The 26,301-nt window shown below is 49.7% G+C and overlaps 5 protein-coding genes across 5 annotated transcripts; 2 read left to right on the forward strand and 3 right to left on the reverse strand.

Moving 5' to 3' along the window:
- Positions 1–1,446: 1,446 nt before the first annotated feature.
- Positions 1,447–4,123, reverse strand: V8C40DRAFT_280536 (permease family-domain-containing protein; the record flags this gene model as incomplete). Its single annotated transcript, XM_083221404.1, has 9 exons — positions 1,447–2,050; positions 2,112–2,720; positions 2,780–2,889; positions 2,956–3,276; positions 3,338–3,374; positions 3,430–3,523; positions 3,572–3,668; positions 3,737–3,826; positions 3,923–4,123. The coding sequence occupies 9 exons, from the start codon at positions 4,121–4,123 to the stop codon at positions 1,657–1,659; spliced, it is 1,953 nt and encodes a 650-aa protein (XP_083071805.1). The 3' UTR covers positions 1,447–1,656.
- Positions 4,124–6,763: 2,640 nt separating this feature from the next.
- V8C40DRAFT_280542 (uncharacterized protein) lies at positions 6,764–8,953 on the forward strand (the record flags this gene model as incomplete). Its single annotated transcript, XM_083221405.1, has 4 exons — positions 6,764–7,208; positions 7,269–7,500; positions 7,601–8,157; positions 8,220–8,953. The coding sequence occupies 4 exons, from the start codon at positions 6,764–6,766 to the stop codon at positions 8,951–8,953; spliced, it is 1,968 nt and encodes a 655-aa protein (XP_083071806.1).
- Positions 8,954–9,043: 90 nt separating this feature from the next.
- Positions 9,044–9,790, forward strand: V8C40DRAFT_249721 (uncharacterized protein). Its single transcript, XM_083216822.1, has 2 exons — positions 9,044–9,259; positions 9,312–9,790. The coding sequence occupies exon 2, from the start codon at positions 9,313–9,315 to the stop codon at positions 9,655–9,657; it is 345 nt and encodes a 114-aa protein (XP_083071807.1). The 5' UTR covers positions 9,044–9,259; position 9,312; the 3' UTR covers positions 9,658–9,790.
- Positions 9,791–12,104: 2,314 nt separating this feature from the next.
- V8C40DRAFT_49410 (uncharacterized protein) lies at positions 12,105–13,963 on the reverse strand. Its single transcript, XM_083223032.1, has 3 exons — positions 13,416–13,963; positions 13,094–13,360; positions 12,105–13,030 (listed from the first exon to the last, which is right to left on the reverse strand). The coding sequence occupies exons 1-3, from the start codon at positions 13,673–13,675 to the stop codon at positions 12,193–12,195; spliced, it is 1,365 nt and encodes a 454-aa protein (XP_083071808.1). The 5' UTR covers positions 13,676–13,963; the 3' UTR covers positions 12,105–12,192.
- Positions 13,964–22,452: 8,489 nt separating this feature from the next.
- On the reverse strand, positions 22,453–25,595 carry V8C40DRAFT_49421 (uncharacterized protein). Its single transcript, XM_083223033.1, has one exon. The coding sequence runs from the start codon at positions 25,202–25,204 to the stop codon at positions 22,619–22,621; it is 2,586 nt and encodes an 861-aa protein (XP_083071809.1). The 5' UTR covers positions 25,205–25,595; the 3' UTR covers positions 22,453–22,618.
- Between the last annotated feature and the right edge of the window lie 706 nt (positions 25,596–26,301).

The raw sequence follows: 26,301 nt of genomic DNA on the forward strand, positions 1-26,301 counted from the left end.
TTTGTTTGTTGAGTGTACCCTAAGATCCATTTGTTTCGTTTATCCTCTGTCAAACATCATACGCGCGGCGTCGACGCACGCAATGTTCAACGCGTTGTTTATTCCACGCATCTCTACCTATGCAACTTCAGCAGAAACAACGTCGATACCAGTTTCCCAACAACACTCCCCGGAACTGTATCGACAGTTGTTCCAAAAAAGGCAACCCTTGATGTTGACGCCGATGAGAATCGTCAGTCATCCAGTCATCGACTGGTCCGACTCCTCAGGCGAGACTGTCCCTGCTCCCCCATATGATACCCGATAGCAAAATGCCGAGGATGATAAACATGGAGCCATATGTGTTCCCGTCGGAGGAGGAGATTATACTGTCAGGGCTGACGTCGGTGTATCTGAAGGGTCTTCCCTGCTACTCTGCCCACTCGACCCCCCGAGACGTTACCAAAATGGTGAGGCCATAAACTTCTGCGAATCACCCAGCAAATAATCTTATTTGCAGGAAACCTAGCATTGACGCGTGGAAGAACTAATTGCGCAGGATTATAATATGCATAGAACCGTACCAGCTCCCGCACATTATCCCCATTGTAACTCTGGTGATCGATTTGGAGAGCGTCCAAAATGTTTCTTGCCGTGACTTCTATTCAAAATCAGTTTCTTGTAATCTGAAAGAACAAAGAATGGAGACCTACCATCGATTCCAGACAGTTTTGCCACTGAATTTGGAAAACTGTTAATCTCACCTCCAGTTCTAAGGTCGACTAGCGGGACGAGATGTGTCTCTTGATGGTTGAGGAAGTGATAATGGATGGCATTCTGCGTTCGACGTTCCATATTCTTGAACCTCCACGACATATTCGGCATATCGAAGGAGCCGTGTCGGTAGCTTGATAAACTAGGTTGGTAGATAGCAGTGAACAAATGTCGCCCATATGCGGAGCTTAGCGGCAGCAATGCGGTCGTCATTCTGCGGCTGTTGGGTATTGTCTGCAGTAACTTGAGCGTTATGTGCTATAGATATTGAGGATATAATAAGACTTTGGGCAAGAAAATGTTGTAACTGTTATAAACGTAGGGGAACGAGTGTATTGAATGATCTAAGTTCTAGTATTTACATTGTATGTCTGTTGTTGTTTATATAGATATACCAACGCCACAACGAATAAGCTTTTGAACAACCTTCTACATATGTGTCACTGTTCTTTCCAACAGTAACATGTAGGCTCTAATAACTATATAGTACGTCTGTTGTTGTTTACATAGATACACTAACTGCCACAACGAATAAACTTCTAAACGTGCTTCTACGTGTGCCATACCGTTCTTTCTAACAGAAAATATACCATTGAGACCTTTTAATTACATTGGCATGACATGCATTGAGGGAACTATACGAGATTGGGAGCGATTGACGAGGAAACTCGTTTTTATACACGAAGTATTTATGTGGAAAGCTAATTACCCATTCCGATTTAAAAACAGCGAGCTTTTGCATACGAATGCCACAGTTAAGCAAATCAAGACAAGCGATGTCGTTGACACATTACCCATCATCACATCAGCCCCTTTTCGTGTCCACGTTACTGCATATTCTTGAACCCATCAAGGGGAAAGCCATCAAAGCGTGCCAATCGATAAGAATGATCGAGCACATAATCAACAAGCTATACCCCTCAAAGGCGAAGAATGTCCATGATGATAGTGGTCGTAATCTTCATCATGATTAAAATGCACCCTAGAAAGAGTTTCCGTCGCTGCAGAATCACCCTTGGTGCAACTGTGTTGGACGTTGAATCCCCTCTGGCTCTCCTCTTCGCTAGGAACAGACGAGGTGGCAGTGGTGTCACTGTGGTTGTTGTGTTCATCCCCTGAAGTAGGCGAGCTGTGACCCTTGCTCCTTCTCATGGCTCGGACGAACCATGGTGCACGACCGGTACCCCTCCAGGTCCAGTACTCTTTGAGATCGTATTCACGAGGCTCGATACGATGACCCGAAAGCAAGACGACTAGGCCAATGAGGCCGTTGAGGGTAGTGTAGACAAAAAGACCACTAAACGAGATCATAGATTAGTTTCTGATGAAACGGGGAAATTTATCGAAGAGAATCTTACGCAATGAGCCCGTAAGCAACGCTGTAGCTAAACGGAATAAACGTCATAACAACAAACGAAGGCAAAACATCGCCAATATAACGCCAATTGACTTGCGTAATTTGGCGAGCCATCATACACCCCACCAAGATGAGAGTGCATCCCGTAGCCCACGGAGGGATAGAAGCAAATATAGGAGCAAAGAAGATCGAAACGATAAAGCACAGTCCCGCAACCACAGCGGTGAGGCCGGTACGCCCACCCTCTGCGATACCCGCACCGCTCTCGATGAAGGCCGTGATGGGGGAGCATCCAAACAGAGATCCGATGGATATGAATGCCGCGTCGGTGCAGTAAGCAATGGTTGAGCGAGGGAAGTCGCCATCTTTGGGGTCGACAACGCCGCAGAAACGGACCATGGAGTATAGTGTGGCAGTGGCGTCGATTATATCAACATAGAGGAACGTAAAGAGACCAAGAACAAAGTGCGTTGTGCTGGCGGTATCGAAGCTCCAGTCAAGCTGGTTGAGCGTCTTGGATAGAGGGTGCCATGCAACGATTTGTTTGAAAAAGGAGAAGCGAGAGTCACCCTCGGGGGTGTTGGGGAAATAGGTCACGGGAGTATTGCGGCTGTGACGAGGTGAAAAGATCAGTAAAGGTTTTGAGAGGGCATAGAGAGTAAAACTTACGGCCATGAGATGATGGAGACAAGGGCAATGCCAATGACCAGGGCATACTTGACCCTAAAAGCCATAAGAAAGGCTGTGACGATGCCACCACAAAAGATGGCGAGCCACATCTGTATTCACACGCGTCAGCAGTCGCTCTTCTATTGGATGAAGGTAGAGAAGATCGAGCTACTCACAGTTGGATTCGTCATCTGGCCTCCATTGCATGCTCCTGTCACTGCGTTAATCATATCGGGAGGGCAACCGCCCAAGCTAAGAGGGGTCGCTGTGCCGCCACCCGTGATGGCACCAATACCAGACGTGTAAGAAAGTCCAATTTCAGTGAGAAAGAAGCCGATTCCAACTCCAGTGGCAGTCTTGATGGTGGCTGGGATGAGCCTGACGAGCCACTGACGCATGCCCGTCAGGGCGAGGAACATGAAGATAATACCTTCGAAGAAGACGGCAGTTAGGGCGGTACGGTAGGAGATGGCACCGCTGCCATTGTAGCCAACGACCTTTGCCATACAGTTAGCAACTGGCTATAGACGAATGATATTGATGGGTGACTCAGCGTACCTGAAAAGCAAAATAGGCATTAAGCCCCATGCCTGGACTAAAGATCCAGATCAGTAGCCGTGCAAGCATTGGGGATTTCTGTCATGACTTACGCAAGAGCGACGGGAAGGTTGGTAAACAAGCCAAAGGACAAAGTCGAGAGGCCGGCCAGGGCTGCCGTAGCTGTAATCAAGTCTCTGCGAACCTCTATGATGGGTTAGATAAATGTCACATAAAAGATTAGATCAAACATACCTTCTTTGCAGTCCACAAAGTCAGAGATAGTATCGCATTGGAATTTGTCTGCCAGATTGCACTCGCAAGTTCCACCAGTTTGGGACAGGACCGAAGCCTTCAGAATTTATTCACCAGTCAGCCAACTTCAGTCATGCAAATATTGATTCGCCAAACACCACATACATTGACGGCAATAATGTATGCCATTGTCGCAAACGTTGTCAACCCAGCGCGAATCTCCCTGAAAAAGCTTGTACCTTCAATCGCATCAGGCTATCAGCATAGTCAGCTTCCCATACAACTTCCATAGTCTATCAAGTTCCTCTTTCCTCATCTGTTCCGAAAAAAGAGACACTAGATCAAACTTACATGTCCCGAACCAGCAAGATGAAATATTCGTCCGAGGAGACTGGTGCTTAGCCAATTGTCCATAAGATCGGCAAAGTCCCGAAATCCGCAGAACCTGGATCGACCAACCACTGGAGGTAAAGGAAGCCTAGGAGAGAAGATTCCCGGGTCGGCTGCTTCAGATTCTTGGCCCTCTTTGGGCTGGACGGTGGGAGATTCCATCAGACCGTGTAGTTTGTTTGAATAGAGGAAACTGTAGCTGTCTCGAAGGAGACAAGTTTCGCCAGAAGAAAGTGCGAATGTAGGATTCAAAATTGATATGTAGGTATAGAGAAGGCTGTTTCAACTGCAAGCAGCGATAACGGAGGAGAGGAGGATTGGTTCTTGTAGGGATCTGAATGGAAGAGAGTGGGTAAACAGACGCTGGCGATGAGATTTGCCAAGGCCTAGAATACGTTTATCTTGAGGAAAAGAATATTTAAGGACCGCCAACCCCTCTCTCAAGTGAGCGTGGAGTGAGAACCAACCGTACGGCCCGTCTGGTGTGGTTGATAATATGCAGCTGGTTGGCGGCTGGCAGCGCATCGACATTGAGTCCGAAATTATGGTGGTCTAATTTATGAAAACAATGTAAGCTGATAAGCCCAATCCAGCTGTACATGGACTCAGATGAACCAACAGTTAATTTCCAGCACTTCCGTACGGGCCATCCGCTTCTCATGTTACCACAAGAACCTTTCATTATTGTTTCAAGTCCGCCTATCCGCTCCGTAGTTGTACGATATGGAGAGGAACCTAAAGTCGAGAAGCAACGACTTGCCGTTGCATATCATCTCCTTTCCCGTCATACAAATATCATCTTGCTGCTTGGTACCGGCCGACCCGTGCTGTTATGTGGCCTTGTCTTGTCTTTGGTTGCACTTGTAGCCACAGGTTCCAATGAGAGACATAGACAACCATGGCATGCTGGGGATGGCGAGGGTGTGCCGGCTCGGCATCTTGCGCTTTGGCCAATCCATGTCTGATCTGGCAAGTAGCCGAGGGCACCGGCCGTTGTACGAGAGATGTCTGTGCTGATATGGGAATCGTTAAAACTCGTTACACAGTGGATGATAGCGCGTGTTCGTACTCGCACAGATCATGGAGGTGGATCAAAAAGATGAAGCAGACGAGAGAGACCAAGCGTCAAAATTGTCACCTGCAAGTCAAATGTTAGAAATATCAAGGTGAGGGCTGGAGATTGACCATACCCAAGGTCGATTCATATTTGCGACAAGTCTGGATGATCTGAACATGGGCTTAGCCCAGAGTGATATACACACTATTGGTACAACAAGGACGAAGGATTCTTCACCAGCTGACTCGACGGTTGACTCAGATTGCAAAGGAGCGAGTGAAACAAGTGCTGTCGGTAGCTGCTGCCGATGTCTCACCGTCTTTCAGTGGCAAATATGGAAACAATGGTAAATGGGATGCGCCGGTAGACGTTGGAATGCGCACGTGGACGTTGGAATGTGCCGGTGGTCATTGGACATCGATTGCTGGACAGAAGCACCATGGCTGGCTGATCCTCTTAAATGGCGGAGTGGCCGAGCTTCAAATACCCAATATAGGGTCATGATTGCACAATCAAGTATCGAGAGGCAGCCGGTGACTATGACACTGCTCTAGGCGACTGAGGCCAAAGTACACGCGCTCCGAGTCAAAGCAAAAACGCAAGATGACGCTCAACTTGTTCGTATTTCTCAACTTGGTGAGACAACCAGGACATCACCTTGGAGAGCTCCAAAGGGCCGTAATAGACAAGGAACATTTCACGCAACCAAGTGAGCAAGGCATAATGTCCAACACACGAACCCTCGTCTTCCAATCTCGTGATGGGTCAGATCCTGTTGTAGCGGCGCCGTAGGAGAGTTGCACGAAGCGAAGGATCCTCGATACTGACATCTAAGCACATGGCTAGCAGAAAGTGGTATCGACTGCGGCCCCCTTGTTGGCGAATGAGGTCGTGAAGTCGTGAGGTGGTCCAAAGTGGATGCTCTTCAGTTGAACAATTTCACACCGTTTAAGAGGCATCGTGACTGTTGCGCCCGCAACTCGCTGCTCAGCAAACATATACAGCTGCTGTCCTCTCCCAACCTCGACGCCACGACACGGGAACTTGCATTGCTGTGTTCACATTTCCTGCAGCTGGCCTTTCTCTCACTCGAGGGCGTCCAGATTGCGGCTGCGAGGCTGCCAGGCCACTGAGCGCATCTGATGGCCTGGGTTCTGGTGCTTCTAGCTTCTTTGTCCCAGGTTTGTTTGCTTTGTCCCTCCATACTGCCATCAGCGCCCCCTCGGCGATTTGGCATTGTGCTGATGAGCAGCTATAACTTGATTATTGGTTCTTCTTTTGCTGAGCCCTTTGTGCTCTCTCGCTTGCCTCGGGCTCTGATCTGATTCATAGCGTGGAGATTGTAGTGTCGGATCGCGACTGAATCTGCCATAGCTGCTTATTTTATCTTCTGCTTCATTACCCTTCGCAACTCAAAACCCAAAGTGTTCCAAGCCAATACCACACACATTTCACATACCCAGTCATCTTTTAGCATCTGTATAAGCCTCGATCAGTGTCATTCAAGAGACGCGACTTGACAAGTCAGGCAAGCAGCGTCTTCCATGACACCCCTTGGGGCTCGTTTGCTGCTGTGACACCAAGACTTATTGGTTACGTTGCTGCCGCTGCATCAGATCAGGCTGCTTCATCAGCCCATTTGGGCGGCACTCTCATGAGATAGGTTTGCTGCTTGAACGACAGCGAATAAACTCTCTTCTCCTCTGCTCCTCTTCCCTCTTTTGATTGCGAGGGGCACCGCTGCCATGTGGGATGTCATCTGGACAGACCCTGATATAAAACTGGTGGGAGAGCACAGAGCACGAAAAGAGAAAAGGGAAGCCCACCAGAAAGAAGTCAAGAGTCAGCCGAGACGGCGTTCGGCATCCACAGCCAGCTCACGCTGGTCAACTGACTCTCCGTTTGCCATCTTCCGTAGCAGAGGCGCAAAGAAGGCAAACACGTCGTCGTCCAATGCGCAGATGGCGTCGTCTGCGTCGTCAGGAGTCGAGTCTCCCATCATTGCGTCTCCCAATCGGTCGCCCATATCAAACATGTTTGATCAGGGGAGCCGCCGAAGTTCCGGTCGTATATCTACCAGCTTCTTGGACCGGCTTAATGGCATCGACAGCCCTTTAAACACCAGTCCCTTGTTTTCCGAGAGATCTGTCGATGACGGGGGAAAGCTGCCGCTGCATCTTTCAACTGAGGGTGAGTGAGGATGGCCCAAATTGCATGTTGTTCATAGTTGACGGCTCACCTGCAACGCAGATTCTCTCTTCTCACCGTTATCGATCGAACATATATCAATTGGTGGCTCGGCATCTGATGACTTGACAGAGTCGGAAAAGATGAAGTCTTTGATGCAGATATTCGGGCAAAGTCCAAAAATGACAGAGACAGCTGACGACGGCTCTTTCCTGCCCAAAAAAGCTCCAGTCGCTCCTGACACTTCTGCCGATAGGCCACTGACACCGCTTTTGGCCTCTGAGAAACAGAAACAGTCAGTAGTACTTTTTTTTCTTGTCCAACTCTGCGTACTTTACCTCATCCGCAGATGCATCAATAAACATCTTTTCTTGAAACTGATACTTATCTTCAAGGCCTTTATCACTTTCATCATCGCCAACAGCCAGGCCAACACCTCGATCTCCAGCTATTCCCATCCCGCTTGTCAACTCCCTCCTCCGTCCGGCAGATTCCAGCGTCGAAATGCCCATCACGCCTAATAATCCCGAAGCATGGACACTCGTTGAGGGCTGGGAGCGACCTACTCCTAAGCCGAGTGAAGCGTCCAGCCCATGTCCTCTTCTGCGGGAATCACCCGATTCCACCGTCGACGAGATTGACTACAGCCGGCTACCCCAGAATGGCGTTGGTATGAACAAGAGCTTCCGCTGGCTCCGCTTGGCTGTCGTCGAAATGGCAAACACCAGCGTGCCGGATATTCTATCTCGACTGCAGTCATTTTGGAAGGGTGTTGCAAAGAAAGATGTTTCCTTTCTCTTGACCAATAGTCCTGAGGTTGAGGAACAGCGAAGGTGGATGCTCTCGACCATGATCCATATGGATCAAGTTCCAGCGATTAATGGACCGTTGCAACCACGCCAAGAGACTCCCTTGACGGCTCGCATGATATTGTCCATCTACGATTCAGCAGGTAATTGCGTCTTCACCCCTAGTTGAATGCAAAGTTGCTAATGATGGGCTGTATTGTTGTAGCCACTGTCGCCTACCTCGCCGCGTTAGAACACCAGAAGCAGATATATCACGTCTCGCAGCTCTCCATACCGAAGAGGGAGTTGTTTGCAAATGTTCATGTGATATCTGTTTCCCAAGTCTCACCTACAGACTTTCCAGTAGCACCTCGCGTTTATGAATCAGTTCATTCTCTGACGTTGCCGTCTCTGTGTCCCTCAGCCTATTTACCTGGGATACTCAATAATGTCTACAAATGTCTTAAGAAGAAAGGCTTCCTTCGACTAGTGCTCATCGATCCACTTCCCCGTGCGGGGACCATGGGTAGGAAATTGAAGACGTGGATAGAAGAGCATCTTCTTCGAAACCTAGCAAAACAAGCTAAGTGTATGAGTCCCAGTACAGCTTTCCCTCCTCTGCTGGCGGAGGCTGGTCTTCGCGGAGATGGAAGTACTCTCACGACAACAAAGTTTTATGCCGTCCCCAGCAGTGCAACGGACACAGATCCGGGTATGATCAAGGATGTGATTCAAGCAGAGAATGAAGCAAAGGCCCAGGTTAGAAGTCTGGTTGGACGCATGCTGTGGATCGAAGCATGGGGTTCACATGTCACTGCTTCTAAATGGTGGTGGGATGACCCTGCATGCGTCGCCGAGTGCCTCGAATTGGGCACTTTTTGGGAATATCACACTGTCAAAGGAGTCAAGGAGGACTATAAAGTCAAGACAGTGCAAAAGTCCACCGGCATCGGCGAGTAGCTCTGGATGTTGGTCTCCTTCAAGACCAAGATGCTCCTTTGCCTCTTTGGGGAAACGCCTGACTAGCTCGGTGAAGATGGTGTTGACATGATTCGGGTTGCGTTACTTTGGCACGGAACCTCCCCGGTGTCCCCTGATGTCTCACTTTGTTTGATTTTTCTCTTCTTCTTCTCTCTCTTACCCTCCTTCTCACGTTTGGCAGTTGTGGCGCTGAGCTAGTCTCTATATACAAGGGAGGGCGGTGTTGTTTCTGAGGAGGCGTTTCTGCGGCCGGGAATATTACGAATTCACCGGGGGTCAAGTAGGGTAGTCTCGGACTTATCGAATGGACGGCTCAGTTCTGACATGTGTTGTGCAGGATGCCTTGTGAGATTGGTAATGGACATGCTCGGTGCAATTGCCATCGGCATTACTCCGTACTCCGTACTGCAACGTGTTTGGTAGCATCGCATGACGATCCAGGGTTACATGTGGAGAAGCGGAACAAAGAAGAAGGCTCGTGCGGTGCTGGCGATCAGCTGGCGATGCTGCAAAATTCAAGGTCGAGAGAAGCGTTGAGCAGGGGGGCTGGATTGCTGGAGTTGCAGCAGGAGGAAAACTTGGATCTGATGCGACGTCAACAAGGGGGCGAACTGGGTCGCCGTATGAACTTTGTTACAAGCATCAATCAGGCAGCGCAGCAATGGAACACTTTGAACGAGTAAACGACATTCACATCACCAACGCCCCGGAGAAGAGCAGCACCGCTTGGGTTGCGTTGCGTTATGCAGCCACGAGGATTTAACCTCCCTCTTTAAGCTGCGAACGGAATCCTGCTGCAACGCAGTCATGCAAGGGGCCACACACGAGTTGTTGTTGGCTGATGGGTTTTTCTTCTTCGTTTTTCTTCTTCTTGCTGTTTAGTCTTAGCGCCAGTTAGAGACATGTGCTTTCATTTCTCCTCGGAGAATAAAGCCGCAAAAGCAAAGAGAAAACAGCAATTGTCATCATCACTCATCTTCATCCCACACCGTTAGCCCCAACGCCGGCGACCGTTGAACCCGCGCGTTTCCGGCCCTGGAAAGCAAGGCAAGGATGAGGGAAGAATATCCTTTCTCGTCCCATCTTTTTTCTTTCCATTTGTGCCTAAATTGTCAACGCCATTGTTTCGTCTTGCTCGTAAGCTATGCCGCTTTCGAGGCGCTGGCCCGTTTTGTGTTTCCTCTGGGGCTTGTCCTGGTTCGGGGGGTCCTGCCGTTGCGCCGATTGAACGTGTGAGGGCTTCTCCGTTTTCCCGTGTCTTTTTTTTGCTTTTTGGTGTTGGACGTACGGAAGAGCCAAGAAGGTGGTACTGCTTACCCAATGGATGGAGTCGAGTCCAAAACGGCGACTTTTTGACCCAACGCCAGGTGTGATGTGATTCCTGCGTCCTCCCGTATTTGGAGAGGCAGTGTTGGTAGACCCTTGAGAGACACAGCCAGCAGCTGCGAGAATATCCCAAAAGATAACGGCGACCGACAGGATGCGAAATAGGGGAACAACAGACAACACCAGCAACAGACAACGGGCACTAATCGCTGTATCCGTAGCTTGTGTCCGGGACGACGGGCTCTAGTCCAGCAGCCAGACAAAATAAAAATCCTAGAGAAAAGATAGGATAAACCGGCCGAAAGGCGCTATCAAAAAAAGCTGTCAGCACCAAAAAAAAACATCCCCGTCTGAACGGACACCTCAGCCCTATATCGAATAAAGAAACAGACGAACGGGCTTGGCTAGCTCACTCTCACCGCGTCCAGGGGGCCACTCACTGCTTACATCTGTATGATGCTCTCCCAGGGAACAGTATCACATGTATGATAGATAGGCCTACTCGTACTCTTTTCCCAGCTGAGCTGAGCCAAGTAAGCCCGCATTCTCACGCTCTGATGCCTTCTTCTTTTGGTGAAGATTCCATCCATGCTTTTTTCCCCTCCTTCAGTGACGTTGGACACGGGAAACAGCGGCGACGGCGTTGCTCCAGTATGCAGGGGCACACACAAAAAGTTGAACAAAAAAGACGGCAAGAAAAATAGCCTCAAATACGGAGTATACAATGAACTAATTTGCCCTCAATGTTTATTTTTACCTTTTCTGTTAATTCATCTTCTTGTGGCTTTTCTATCCGTTACGTGTTGCGCCCCATCCTGCGCCTCCCGTCTTCCCCGTTCTTCCCGTCTCTCCCGGCCACCAAAAAAAAAAAAAAAAGGGTCGCCAATCCTAACCCAATGTATTAAACCGAACATCCGGAACTTTCATTCGTTGGGAAGAAAAACAGGGTCAATCTACAGGAGAATGACTCTCGCCTGGTTCAATAGGTCAGACCAAACCTTGCCGGACGCTGACACTACAGGTAAAATCCAGCAAAAAAAAAGTATTCAGTGTGATTGTGATCACAAAGTGCATTATCGAACTGGGCAGGATTTTGAAAGGATCTCGCAAGGGTTTATACCTTGCCTTGCCCCTCCTTAAAGCATTCGCTGTGGTGCGGAGATTGTTAGGCCCTGGTTCCTGAAAATGTTACCCCGAACTGCCACGCGATTTTTTGGTTCGCACCCTTGGAGGGCCTTTTACGAGCCCCTCCTCTTCCCCGAATCACTACCCCTGGGAAAGAAAACAAGTCTCTCCATGGATCTAGATTGCAAAACGGCCAAGACAGAAGAGGCAGAACCTCACCGAGAGACGCTAGCTGCTCCGTTTAACCGTGGCGCGAAAGGCGCTTCGTAGGTCCTGTACAGTAAGTGCTCATATGTATGAAAGGCTTCATCACCAGACGGCCAAACAAATAGTCCGCCGTAAAGGCATTTAGCTCTGCCAGCTACCACTGATACATATTAAAACATGGCTCCTGGGATACAATGACTGGGATGACACACGACATAATCACAGTAAGACGAGAAGGGGAAAAAAGGCAGCGGTGAATGTAGCGCATTTCAGCGTCAATAGTGTTTTGAGAGTCATAGTAAAGTCCTGGGTATCTTCCTGCCCTCTTTTTTTCCTAAGCGGCGAGAGGCGCCGCTGTCCCTGAATACCCCCAGAACTCATCATCCTTTGCCGTCATAAGCGTTCAGACCAAAAAAAAATACCAAGAGGAAAGAAAAATGAAAAGATGAAAAGATGCATCGTTGGAAGAAGTGAAGAATGAAAGTCAACCAGAGCAGCACGCTCGCTGGACGATTAAATATTATACTCGAGTAGTAGCAACACATCTCTCCATATCGTCATCAAGTGCTTGAATGTCCATAAGTTGAGTGGTTGTCTGCCGATGCATCTGCTGAATGCGTTCGTGTATTAGCCAGCTCTGTCATACTCTCCGAGTCGAGTCCCTTTGACCGGTTGCCTGGCCTAAACTGGCTGATGCGCCGACTGTGCCGGCTATTTTCGTCGGTTGCGCCAATTCCTCCAACTAGCTCCATCACCTCTGGCCGTTTGCCCGTTCGAATGTCCTCCCAGAAGCTCTTGCATGCGCCCCACGATGTGACGGCGTAGATGAGGGCGTTCCAGAATCCCTGAAGCGGCAGCACAAATGCACTCATAATCTCAAGTGGTGCGTTGATTTCCTGGCTCTTGACAACGGAGTAGACTCGGTTGGCGCTCGATGGGATCCATGTAACAAGAAGTGCCGTAAAGAATAGAAGGGAACACTTGGCGTAAGCCCATGCTGCGTTGTTGATTTCGTAGTTTCGTCGTCGGGCCGTCGGCGGTCGTGTTGATCTTCCCAATCTCAACTTCTTCGTAGTCTCCGTGTTGGCAGGCTTAACAGGTTCAATCTTGTCGTCCGCGGGAGCCTGGGCAGCTGAGATATGCACCGAGTAGTTGGGGTTCTGCCCTTCTGGATCTGTAATAGATGGGTGGCGGCCAGGAGAGGGATGAGTGCGGAAAGCTCCAGGGTCTGCCACGGCTTCCGAAGTAGTGACCGTCACTTCAGTGGTCCTGAGGGTAGTGATGACGTCCACGGATGACAGGCCTTCGGATGAGTGAAAGTCGTTGAGCTGCTTGTGTTTCTCATAGATTGTTCGTCCTGCGCGGATGTAGATGAAAAAGGTGGCAAAGATGACGACCCTAAATTTGTGTCAATAAAACTAATCCCCCTTCCCCTCTTCAAAGCTCTCCAAGTCAACTCACCAGACAGGGCCATAAAATGTTGCAATACGGAAAATGTCCCACTCGGTGGTGATCCAGCACCACAGGGTGGCATTGCCATATGCGCGGTAGCCCTCTTTGTTCTTGAGGAAGATGTATACAAAAGCAGGAATAAAGGGAATGCCGTAGCAGCATAACAGATAAGGTATCTCCATTCGTCGTAGCTTTCTAGCGTCGTATTTGTGATAAAAAGTAAGATAGACATTAAAGGCCATGGCCAGTGTCCAGAATGCATCAGCAGGCATGAACCTAAAAAATTCGTCAGCGGCGTGGTGGCAACAAGGTCAGATGCGAAGACGCATACATCTGAATCAGGAAGCCTTGCAATTGGCAACCGGGAGAGTTCGGTGAACTGAGATAACTTCGAGACATGAGTGTGCCTACGTTGGTCATCATGTTACCAAACGAGGCGTAAAACACAAGTCTGTTGATGGGCTTGTGGAACGAGCTTGAAAAGCAGAATGTGACAATGATGAAAACACATCCTAACAGAGAAATCACTGAACACGCTCGTTCTATGTCGCTGATAATGTTCAGCTGCTTCTGGGTGAGACCGTCAGACATGTTGGGCAATCGACAACATCCAGCAATCAAGTGTCGAAAAAGGAAAGAGAGGCGATTAGCGGGCTGTCGTGAGCCTCAAGTCGTTTTGTAAGACGTGCCGGCAGCTCCGGTCCTCGCCGTCGAAGTAAGAGTCTGTTGATTCCCAGTTGGAGAATTTGACCGTCCTTGTGAGATTTCTCCAGAAGGGGAAACCTGGTATTATATGCGCAGTAATGGGGGAGGAGTGAATCAGGGATTGCGCTGATGGTGCGTATACGTCCAACAGCAGATGGCAGGGGGTCGACGAAGAGGGTGCGTGAGTCCAGCAGCACTACCGGTACTGCCAAACATGAAATTTGCAAATCATAGCACGGAAGGGTAGAAGAGGATAGATAAACATGAATATGGAGAACGTGGGAGTGCGCTCCCGTACTAATACTACAAATGGGCTAACCCTCTGAATCCAGTATCTGATCGACGCAGACTCAGTAGTTCGACTCAAGGCCCACGGACCAGGTGCCGGCGCCAGAAGCACGGGCGAGACTCAACGATGCTTTGGAAGCAAAGTGGACAAACGGTCAGTGGTGGCGCCTGCGTCTCAGAATGCCTGCCGCTGGGTGGGATGAATGTCAGAAGTCGTTAGGGCGTCAAGTATAACGGGGTAAAAGCCAAGCGGCAGTCTCTTATTGCGGTAGTAATACGAAGTAACGGCCAAGGCGAACCTGCTTTGAGCGGCCCATGGTGAGAAGGCTAACGACATCGTGGCTAGACTAGGAGCAGGGGAGGCCGAGACGATGGAACCGAATCAACAACAGTTGTATGGGGAATATCATTGAGAGGTCGGAGATTGAGTCCAGTATCATGCATAGTGTGAGTGGATTGGGGCGGCGGACGTAGGTGGAGATGCGATATGTATCCATGCCGAAGCGAGGTACAAGGCTATTGACTGGATCAACAGCTAAGCAAGGTAGTACTCAATTAGCCCGTTGAGCCGTGCTCGCTGGTCGGCGAGCTTGCGAAATATACGTACAAACGCGGCAAAGTGGTTGGCCTGGACTGACATGGAACATTACTAGATAGTCATCTGTGTACGCATGAGCATTAAGAAAACGCCTCCAAGCAGCTGTCAGGGGCAGACAGCTCTTGGCATCAAAGAAAAAAAACGGTGGTGTCCCCACACTGGGGCTGTTTTCATGTGCTCGCCATCTGGGGAATTGTATAATCAGATGTCAAGGGCAACCTCGTTGAAGCCCTCATGCATATAAAAAAACATCATAAGCAATCCGAACGAAACAAGTCGACAGGTGCCCCGACGTTGAAGGTAGTATTCGTTTGATATCCTTTTGTCAAAACAACGAGTTGGCACAACCGGTTTGCAGGCAATGGACATTTCGTTTGAGCGGCTGCGTACGGAGCGTTACGCTGTAGTAAATAGACCGGCTTGGCGGAGGTGCCTCCGGGAAGTCCCCCATATTATCCTCATTGGGCCGGGGCTATGGCTAGCGCGAGCGAAGGAGTCATGAACCCTGAAACCTGGAAGAAAAACATGAAGCCTCTGGACAAGCATCTGGTTGTCGACTCCACAGACCCAATGTAGTTTCGCGTAGGGCTACATGGTTGTTGCCTAATTGTCGAGGATATCGCATATTGACGATATTAGATGTCCCCTTTGGTGTCTGATCTGCAAAGCATGGCCGAGCCTAGACGAGGAAGATTTGCTGGAAGATTGCTCTGAGACACGGCCGTTAGGTTCCAGGCTAAAGCCGACAAATCGACAAATCATAGAGCTGTATGTACTTGTACCCAAGTAACATTGGAAAGAGATCGGGTCATCTTATGAGGTCAACTGATATATCGACATGGGGATCCGCGATACCAAGGCGCGGGGTATGGCGTGGCCAAGAACACGGAGCATTGGCATCATCTTCAGGCACTCGACCTGATCGAATCTTGCCAAGCGAGCCATATTGGTTCTAGAAGATCAACAGTGTGGCGACTTTGCGGATGGAAACCGTTTGCTTGGGATTCTTGAGAATTGATAGCGGGCCTGTGCCTGCAGACGATTAATCTCCTGTGCGGTCAAGCAAGACCCTGCCCCTCGCCGAGTATACGTTGCATCGGCGTGCCTGCTATGGGCATTATGTCAGTGGTGCTAACCCCAGATCCGTTTGATTGGAAAGCAAGATTTGCCCGCTTTCTCATCTTCTCCTTTTTTTTGGTCCTATTTTCCTCATCATTGTAAGACATCTGTGTGGTTGGGTTCCCACGGTGAGCGCAGCCAACAGCCCGCAGCGGGTCATCCAGCGTATTCAGCCTAAGAAACCGAAAACTCCGTTGACATCTCCCGGCGGGAGAGCTAGAGCTGTCACTCAACATGACTAGCGGGATGGAAATTGCATGTCTTATTAGTTGGTTGAAAAGAAGCAAAGGGTCTGGTGTTGATGATTCTGTTGGTTCAATGTTTAATGACTCTCAGCTCCCGCAATTCATCTGGCTGAAGAATGGAGAATGGAGAATCTCGATTTCCGCAAAAGATGAGCGATTGATACGCGACCGTTCGTTCCTGCAGCACATCTCTCGGACCGCCTATTAGTCCCGTGCCTTCCTCAACTCTGCCGCCATACAGTAGCACATGGAATGGCCGCTGCTAACCTTAGCCCGGCTCTGTTTGTACCTGTAGTACCTCCATAACACCGCCTATCTACAGTACCTTTCTCCTTACTCTAGCACCTACTGGGTCAGGTACCGTGGTAGTGCGAAGGATCAATCACGACAAACTCGCCTCTAATACCTGGTGTCTGATAATGCAGACTGCACAAGGAATTGCTGGCTACTAACTCATCCCCTGTACCAGGACGTCATTGCAATCCATGCTGCCACGCCGCCTTTGCAATTCCATCCGCTTCAGTCCAACTTCATCCGGGTAAGCCAGTGGCGGACAAAGATAATCAATACCGCAACGGCCATCGACTAATTGCCGACGATCCAAATTCTCCAGAGTCAGCAAGTCGGCTCAAGGATGGGCGCCAGCCGAGGCTTGCTGGGAGATTCGCTGCCCATGATCAGCGCCTCTAAGGGCCGGACTTGGAAGCGTCGTCGTGTTAGCTCGTCGAGATCCTTGTCGCCAGCCCTTCCAGGATCGATAATCTCTTAGATCCGGCGTCTGAAGCGTTTGCACCAGTCGACCGCCGACCTAGCGCCCCCACCCGCGAATCCCAAACGGCAGCAGCACCGGGAATCTTGAAAAGGGCGAGCAATAAGGGGTCGGTGTTTGATAGAGCTGGTCCAGTCGATATACCGCCAGTTCATGCTGCTACTCTATCAAACAAGCCGCTGCAGCCACTGGGAGCCTTTGCCACGTGTTTGCGAGTCTTCTTCCTTTTTGAGTTCAAGCTGCAATTTATAGCTAACACGCCAGCGAGTCATGCCTTTGCTCTCCAACGCAGGAGTCATGGCTGTGGGACCGGGCAGCGCCGCACCTATCACCGGCCGGCGGCCGCACGGCACGGCATCGAAGAAAATTTCAACGGGCTCCTTTCTCTTACCCAATTTTGTCTTACAGGCAGGCTGTGGCGGCTTCACGGAGCAAGAAAAACGAAAGTGTCACGAGGCTAGGGGCCTCATTTCAAAGACAAACGAAGTTTCATGCTCATACTGGTACTCTAGATGGGGGTCAGTCTGCGACGATGCATGATATCTTTTAGTGACGATCAGGTTCGTCTCAGTTCTGCGTCGCCTCCTGCGGCATATCAAGGTCTTCCATGTCAGCCTTGTCCAGCATTCTTGCATATCATAATCGACCACGAATGAGAGCCAGACATCGGTTCCAAGACGGCCTTTTTGCGGAGACAGTATGTCATTCGCGCAGTCAACTCCCTCCTCAGAATATGGAGTATGCTTCTGTGGATACGGTCTTGTTAGCTGAGCAGTCCGGGCCCTGACGGCTCCGTCCCTCCGCAGAGCTATTATGCTATTAGATGCTATTAGATGGCAATAGCTCTAAGTTTCAGACTCAGCCCCGTTTGCGTTTGGTTCGACGACCATCGCTAAGGCGAAGACACGTTTGTGTCTCGCTGATCGCCTCTGAAGCTCAAGCCTTTTCGACAATCGCCGTTTCGCAACGTTGGTACGCATTGGGTTACCCCGGGATTGCAAATCACCAGCACGAGTAAGTACCAGGGAGCACGGATACTTTTTCTTTTTTGAGAAAAGTACTCTCCTAGAGTGGTTAACTCAAACTTCGTTTTCCACATAGTTGTCTCTTTGCAGGCTGTGCTACGCCCTTTGGAGTTGTAGGTCCGGGTTTTGGAGACAAAAATCGATATCTTAGTGTTCTAGTGAGATATGCCGGCTCGTGATTTGCTAGCCCTTTCTTCTTTTTTCTTCACCGGTACATTACGGAGTCCTACAAATGCCGGTTTTGTTCTAGAATATCTGGCGCGCGGCTTGAAACGGTGAACCAATGCGCCTCATTAAGATGCTGACACGATTTTATATGTCCGAGGAGGTAGCTTCGGCCAGTTGCTGGACACTCGCTCCACAGGGAGCAGATATTTTTGGCTGCTACGTGCCAAGTTCCTGGACTGCCTCTCGTATTCTGCGCCCCCAATCCCAATCCACTTGCCCACCCATCAAATTTCTCTTCAGCGATGATGAGGGCATCAGAATGGAAGGGCATGGCACCTTTCATGGTGGAATGCAAGATTGTAAGGTAAATCACGTAGTCTGTGCACCCGTATTATCTCCATCCCTGACTCAGGGGTAAAATTCGACATGTCGCCATGCAAAACTACATCATGGTGGACTGGGCATTTGAGCGGCTAAACGGTGTTGAAAAATGGGAAAAAATCCCAGCATATCAGAGCAGACGTGATAGGCTACATGTCGGCCTTAAAGGAAAAACTTGAATACTGACAGCGCCGAAGTGAGGTGTATCTTTCGGTCAGTGTTCAAGGTTCTGTTGACCAGCATATCGCATGGAAGACCGACATATCTTTGCCTTTTCAGTGACCGGCTTCTCGCCTTTGCCAAGAAAAAAGTGCCGCGATGCCCGAGGGGATTTGATATCCACCCGGGAGACTCTTCCGCTGCTGGTGTCTCGTGACTTTGTATCTAGAAGTGCCTTTGTCATGAAGAATTTTGTGTGTCTGCCCGCTGTGATGAGAAGGAGAAGACGACGTCGTTCTCTTGAAGCTTCTCACTTCATATAACCAGTAAGAAAGCATATTCGTTTAACTGATGAGATGTAAGCTCTTCGAGAGATTTATAACTGATTTGCCTGGGCCGACTGGTTGCAATTTCTTGATTTGCTTCGTTCATTAAGTGTCCTTTTTGCAGCTGCCTCCTTGTTGGCACGTAAAGATATAGCTATATCAACACTAAACTTGACTATTTTTTAAACAGACAATAGAAAATGACCTACCAGGTAACCTTAAATCATAGTCTCCAAAATAGTGTATCTTTATACGATGGTTATTTAAATATGTCATTCCCCCGAGGGATCTGGCGGTGTATTACTCTATTCACGAGTAACCCTCAATCCAAATATCAGAAACTTACTGCGCACGATGTCTTCGGGATGAGTTTGGACATATTTTACTTTTTGTAACAACTAATCAAAATAACCGCCAAAAGAAAGTTATGTCTTATTCGAGTGTATCTTTGTCCTACAGAGTTACATGACTCCCGACCTTGATATGTCAGATCACTAAAAGCAGTCACCCGTCGTTACTAAACAGCAAAGCAGTGCTGTATCAAAGTTTTCCATAACTTATATTTACATTTCATTCGTAGTTCCTCCCAATTAGGCTGAATATCGTAAATACTCATCACATAATGAGCCGCGTATCATTGCGCCGTCGATGTCAATGCTGTATACATTGCACGTAACGTAGCTCTAGCGAATATCAGTTGCAGTAATATCCATGCTTGGCACAGTTGTAATATCTCATATTCAGATTTAATAAGTATAAGGCAAAGCACAACGGCATCTCCGGCAGTTCATCAATTCAGGTGCGAGCTGCATGTCCTTACCCCAGACCTCATCCTGCTCCGCCAAACGGGTCATGCCAACCCCTGCTTCTCGTTTACAGCAAAATTCAGGGGAAACATGTCTCCAAGACATGCTCGATACGACATATTCGCATAAAAGCAATGTCTATCTGCAAGCGAGAAATCACGTCAAACAGTCTTTAATCTCGGTTCTTGCGGCATAGTTATTTCGGGGTTGAAGTCTGTGGGCATGGGAAGATCGGTGTTTTTTTTTTTTGGCGATTCATCCTTATATTTTCGTTCAAAGATATAGCACTAACGTATAATTTTCTGGAATTGAGTTCTAAGTGACATTATATATGTCAACCTCTCACTTACTCCTCTTTGCTACCCGTACTCGTATATAGGTAGGCAGATAGGTAGGTAGATCAATGAGTCCTATATCTGATGCGTACTCACAGAATATGTTTTCTTTCTAATAAATCGTGATATAAAATAGATATAGTTGTGATCATGTCTCCTGATATTACTTTGGATAGAGAGCGACATTGGGAGGCCGGACCATCTTCCACTCATCAAGCGTATCATAGGCAATAACATTAATCTCAAGATGGCTCCGATTGTGCGATACAGAAAATTCACCTTGATATAGGTAATTTTCATATCGAACTCGTTATATGTTTAACGACCAGACCATTCCAATTCACCTTTTCATATCGAATTCGTTATATGTAAACTACCAAACCATTCCTATTCACCATCAGACATCTCCTCACTTGAATAAACCAGATAACTCTTACCTAACCCCATCACATCCTCAGCATCACGGCATCACTCTCCCCCATCACCAAATTGCAAAAGTGTTCATTAGCGTATGTGTTCATAGTCACATCTTCCACTAAACCACCTCGTCATGTCATCAAATCCTCCTCATCCACAAAATAAGCACGGCAACGTACACCGATCCTACGACACCTCACTTCACCCATCATCTTCGAACAGCTGGCAAAAGCAAAGATACTCTACGACTGCGCTGGCTATGTGGCCAAACAACACGTGTTAATTCACTCATGCAAAACGCCGGACCAAATTCTGACCACCTTCGAAGGCTACTGGCTCACCATACGAGCAATAAGCGCCTTTGAAGCTACTGGCTAACATATACGAGCAATAAGCCGCTCTCATGTACGTCAGCCAGGTAATCCGCACCATCTCTACTGCAAGTTATATACGTGTGCGTGTTGCGCGCAATCTGCAGCGTAAGGCGAGAGCTACCGTACCGACAGCGCTAACACCGTGAGCCGTGGAGAAAAGTTCCGTCGTCTTTTACGGTTCGAACTTTTGGCTGAGGTTTCATTCTGGGCGGAATGCGAAAAATGGTGAGTGCTTACTTGCTTTTTGTGACAGGTCCTTCTGTTTTCACGGGCAAAATGGGCTCCATTGTGGCATCAATGTGACAGATCGCATCTCGGTTATAAAACCTCTCATCTGGCCTTTGATAAGCCGCATCAAGCAAAACGCTTGTACCAGCCGTTATGCGGGATTGCACGGAGCTGGCCTCGGCGTGACATGAAGCAGAAATGCATGAATTCGAGGCGGCGTCTTGGTACTTTGAGCTGAACAAATCTTACCGGGACCAGGCACATGGCGGTATTGGCAGCTGAGAAACAAGCATGAAATCCTCGCGAGCCCCTCTCGCGCTATCATTATTCTTATTATTACCTGTCATCGCTGTACGAGTAGCAGCGGAAAAACAAGACAAACATGCCGTCTAAAGCACTCTCGCATGCTGCAGCGCTCATGCATGGCTCAAATGGCACCACGTAGGGTCGCAAAAAGGCATCACATGCATTGTCACTATGCGACTTGCGGACATGAATGCAGAAGGCCTAAGCTGCATGCGAATTGAATCGTTAGCACCAACAGCCCGAAGCCGAGCATCTGCATATCCCGTGAATAAACGTGATGCGACCTTCTGCGGCCACTCGGAACTAGTCAAACCACCATGTTGGCCGTGGTGTACTGGTACTTTGCGCCAGCTTCTGCTCCACACTGCCGCTCGACAAAAAGAGAAGCTTGTCTCACCACGGCTTCGCGAGGTGGAGACAGAGAGACAGGGCTCCATATTCTTGAGTAGACGAGGATCGGTCCGGTTTGGCTTCACGGGAGCTAGTCATTTGTTCAAGGGCGACGAAGGTTATGTATGGAGGATAGAGAAAAGGTAGGTAGGCGGAATCGAAGAAAAACACCATCAGGTTCATCATCCTGTGAAAGCACACATCACCATCCGGTGGGCCGGTTTTATTTGAGCCCCCCCCCAAAGAAAAGAGAGATGAAAGAAAAAACAAGAAAAATTGTTGACCTGATGAGATTGGAATAGGCTGAGAGGTTGGAGAATGAAGAAAGGGACAGAGAGTTTATTTCAACAGCTGGGCTTGCCAGAACACACAAGGAAAAGAAAAGATCATACTTTGCGCTCAGCGGGACAAACACCACAGAGTGAAATGCAATACGCTCATAAATCGCTGAGCTCAAGTAGAGACAGACAAGAAAACGGAAGATATCGGAACAGATGGACGACGGAGGGGAAGACGGAGAGAAGAGGAAGGAGAATATTTTCGAAAGAGAGAGAAAAGGGGTAAAGGGGGAAGGGGTATCACTTTTTTTCTGCCTCCGTCTAGAGCTCAAGCTAAATGTGCCTGAGTGTGCAAAAGGCCAACCTAGGGTACGTTTTCCATCTATCCAATCGAAAAAATTGCTTCACCATGTCTTGAACAAACATCATGCCTAAACACCAGCATTCCAAAAAGCAAAAAGGCAAAAAGCAAAAACAAAAACTGGACCTATCTGGTAAATCAGCTTCAAAAATCGCTGTTGATAAAACAAAGGAAGAAGAAAGAACAAGGCCTCCCGTAAGCACGAGCTAGACAGATATAAAAAGAACAGAAAAAAAAAGGGCGAAACGAAAGAAAATTATAACAATGAGCTCATTTGGAAGCTTTCGCCATACTCAGTCATGGCATCGCTGTTATCAATTGGCTCATGTTGCTGATAGACATGCCTAGGACCACCGTCAGATGCGGCCCGCGACAGCTGAGGCGATCCTTGGCGAGTTGAATATTCCGAATTGTCGCTGGTTATGGGCTTGAAGAAGCCATCCGTTAGAGACATGGTGTTATCACGCCACCAATAATGCATTACGTCGCACTGCCAGCGCCACATGTCTCGAATTTTGAGAGAGCGGCTTGCTTGGAAAGTGGACCGCAGAAGCACGGCATTGAGCGGGGACAGTCGCAGCTGGTGAAGCAGCCACCGGTTCACATAGTCAGCTTTCTTCCCGCCGTCGCATTCTCGCATGAGATTGTCAATGGCATACTCCTTGGACGCCAACCTCTTCTTCACACCCTTCTCGGGATGGTGGTTCGGGAGGCGAATGGCTGCTTTGAGAGCTCCCAGTGGGGTGAGTGGCTCATCAGCCAGCACATGGTCTGGCTGAGACAGTAGTTCGTTGAACTCGGTATGACCCAATGTCTTGCGACTGCTCAGAATTGCCTGCTCGTCGTCCAGATCCAGGTCTTCATACTTGATCTGTGGATCCAGTGCGTACTCCATCTTGACCGACATGTGCTTCTTCATGATTCCCCTGTCTTCGCAGATCTTCCTGAGGCTTCTCACTTGGGATTCGAGGTTGGTTATTACGCCAACCATCCGCTCCTCTTCGGATGGGAACTCGTCAAAGAATTCCTTCATGTCTAGCTCATCCGGGGTCTTCTGATTGGTCGTCTTTTTCAGCAGCTGCTCTTCCTCGTATTGCTCTTTGGTGGAGAGGAGGTCTGCATATTCATCCCGAGCATTCCCCAGATATCCCACCGTTGATGTTAAATCGACATACAAGGGATGTGGGTCTTCGACGGGGCCGAACGGAGATATGCCTCTGAGCTCATATGGTATTTCCACCTGATCAATGTTGAAGTTGGCAGCACCAGAATCGCTGGAGATGTCGAGCTGACGCTCTTCTTTGGTTTGGCCAGCCGCCAAGATGCTAAAGAAGCGTGTTTCAAGGATGCTGAGATCACGCTCTTCCTCGTCCAACATGGCCTCGAGAGTCTCATAGCTGGATTCCAGAACTTGGTAGTCATCTCTCAACTGCTGCATCTTCTCCAGCCGCGATTCAAAAAGGCTAGATGGGGCCTGAAACAGCTCTCCTCGGCTGATCAACACAGGCCGCACGACGCTCATAAACGCATTGTCGGCTGCATCCTTCTCACGCCTCTTTTGCCGCAGCGCCTTTCTCCTGGACCGCATCTCTGCCCTTGTGCCACTTAGTTTAGCTCTCTTCTCTTTCAATTGCTGCCACAGCATTTCTATTTCACCATGGGATGAATCATTGGAATGCAAAGAGCCATCCAGGTGTGACTCGGTGTCAGTGGGTTGTAGAACTGCAGAAATGTCACCCAATCTCGACCGAGATCTCGTTGGGCTCCTCGATTTTTCGTATTGTGATACCCATGCCGTAATTTGGTTTGCCGCAGAGGATCTGCTCCGTGGGGCAGATGGTCCATAAGACGGGCCAGCGGGCAACTGGGGAGGAAACTGCCTAGCATTACGATAGGCGATTGGGTCTTCATTAGATGAAGATGAAGAGCTCCAAGTCTCATCATCATCAAGTCTAGTCAGTGAGAAAGTTAGTGCTTCATCTTCAGGACCATTACTCCGTCGACGATAGGACCGTCCCGAGTTCCGTTTACCTCGGGATGGTCGTGGCCGCACATAATTATTGATTGAAAAACCAGGAGCAGACTGGATCAACTGCTGCGTGCTGACGGATGCCTGAGATGAAGGTGGTGGTGCGTAATTGTTGTCGGCCAGGCTAAGGTCTGGCCTGCTCATCGTTGGAAGGTTAGAAAAGTAAGAGGAGGAAGTAAGTGGAGGAGAGTTGAACGGCGGCGGAGGTGGTGGTGGCGGGTGAGGAGGGACGCCGAGGCGGCGAGATCTGTGACTATCATCGCCTCTGTCCTGCTCGACAAGCAATGGAAACGGTGACGATGGCTGGGCCATGCCAGCACTGCTGGTAGGCAACGGAGGTCGAATAGGTCCGTATCGATATGATTCTGCCGGGTTTGGTTGATGGGATTGGGCAGCCTCGTTCGGGCTCCTCGGCAGAAGTCGACTGGCTCCCCTTGCTCCGCCACGTCCTCTCCCGCGACCCCGTTCCGTCCCTCGCCGAGGAGGAAACGCGGGGGGTAGAAGAGGAAGAGGAGAGAAGACATTGGAAATCCTGCCGGGAAGAGGCGTCCGACTGCCAGCCGAGGCGAAGGGAGTCAGCGGCGGGCTCGACACGACGGGATCGGGCGTGGTGACCCTGCTGGATATTGTCGACGTGTCGCTATGGAGCCTCCAGCGGTCGCTCTCTTTAAAGTCCTCGTCCTCGTGGGATGATGCGGCGGCAGCAAACGTGACGAGTGACACGTCCGCAGAGCCGTCCATGCTGCCGGTGCTGATGGGATCGCCCAGAGACGTATTGCCTGGGCTGGCCGGTCCCTGTACGGCGGCGTCCATCGAGGCGGCTCGAGTATGCTGGCTGTGGCTCAACGCTCAGCATTGCCCATCGCTGATCATCTTTCCGTCTCGATGACATCCAACGTCGGTGAGGCGTGACAGGATGCGAGAGGTGTCGGATCGCGGCCAGACGAGGCTCTGTGGGCTAGACCTAGAGATGACGAGCAGCGGGACCGACGCGGCTCATCTAGCTGCATCCAATGTGTATCTGCGAGCAAATGAAAATCGGGCGTCCACAGTGGCAAAACACACGTCGCTTCAGACGAAAAGGATGAGCCAGGACAGCTCTCTGGTTTGCGGCCACATATGAGTGAGCAGGCAAGTGTGTCTTGTTCGTGAAACTGCGAGAGTAAACGTGGGCCGTATGTTTGCTTGCGTGGAGAGCTCAAGCTGCCCGGCTCAGCATCCATCTGACTGGCAGCGAATAGCGCCAGCCAGAGCATGGCCCAGCGCGCCAGCGGTTGGCTGAATCCCCTGTGGCTCCCCCGTGGCAGCAGGTGCTACCACTGTCGTCGACGCCTCCCCGGCGCGCTAGCGGTTCTGCAGCGTATCAAGCGTCACCCACAGCGTAGCACCAGCCCGCTAACCCGCTAGCCCTACAGAGCGTCGGCGAGCACAGTCCGGCCACTAGACAGTGGGTTAGCAGCACTGAAGCTCCACCACGCGCGGGGCTTTCCGTCCCTAGCGGCGCCCACGGTCTGTGCCAGCCCCAACCGGGCATGTCACTCTACCTCGACATCATCACCATCGACCTTCGACCCGCATGGCAAAATCGACTAGTCTTTTCCACCATACGGCCTGCATCTGCGAGGATACGAGAGCAAAACACCTGGCCGTCGCTCAGCGCTGGGGCTCCTGCGGCCGAGCCACCTGACAGGGCCTTGGACCGAAGGGCTGCAGGCCAAGGTGCATGGCGGAGATGGGCGATCCCTAGCAGGTGCTTTGCGTCTATTGAGTGAGTGCTGCATGGTGGGAATGGAGTCCCGTCGTCATTGTCTGCTGGTTTTGTGACGGACAGACTTGACTGGACACTGTCTCATCATGTCTCAGTATTGATGTACGAGCAGCCAAGGTAACTCGCTGACACCCGATGTTGG

Source organism: Trichoderma camerunense, assembly GCF_050948025.1.
Source record: "Trichoderma camerunense strain CBS 138272 chromosome Unknown V8C40scaffold_12, whole genome shotgun sequence".
Taxonomy (NCBI): Eukaryota; Fungi; Ascomycota; class Sordariomycetes; order Hypocreales; family Hypocreaceae; genus Trichoderma; species Trichoderma camerunense.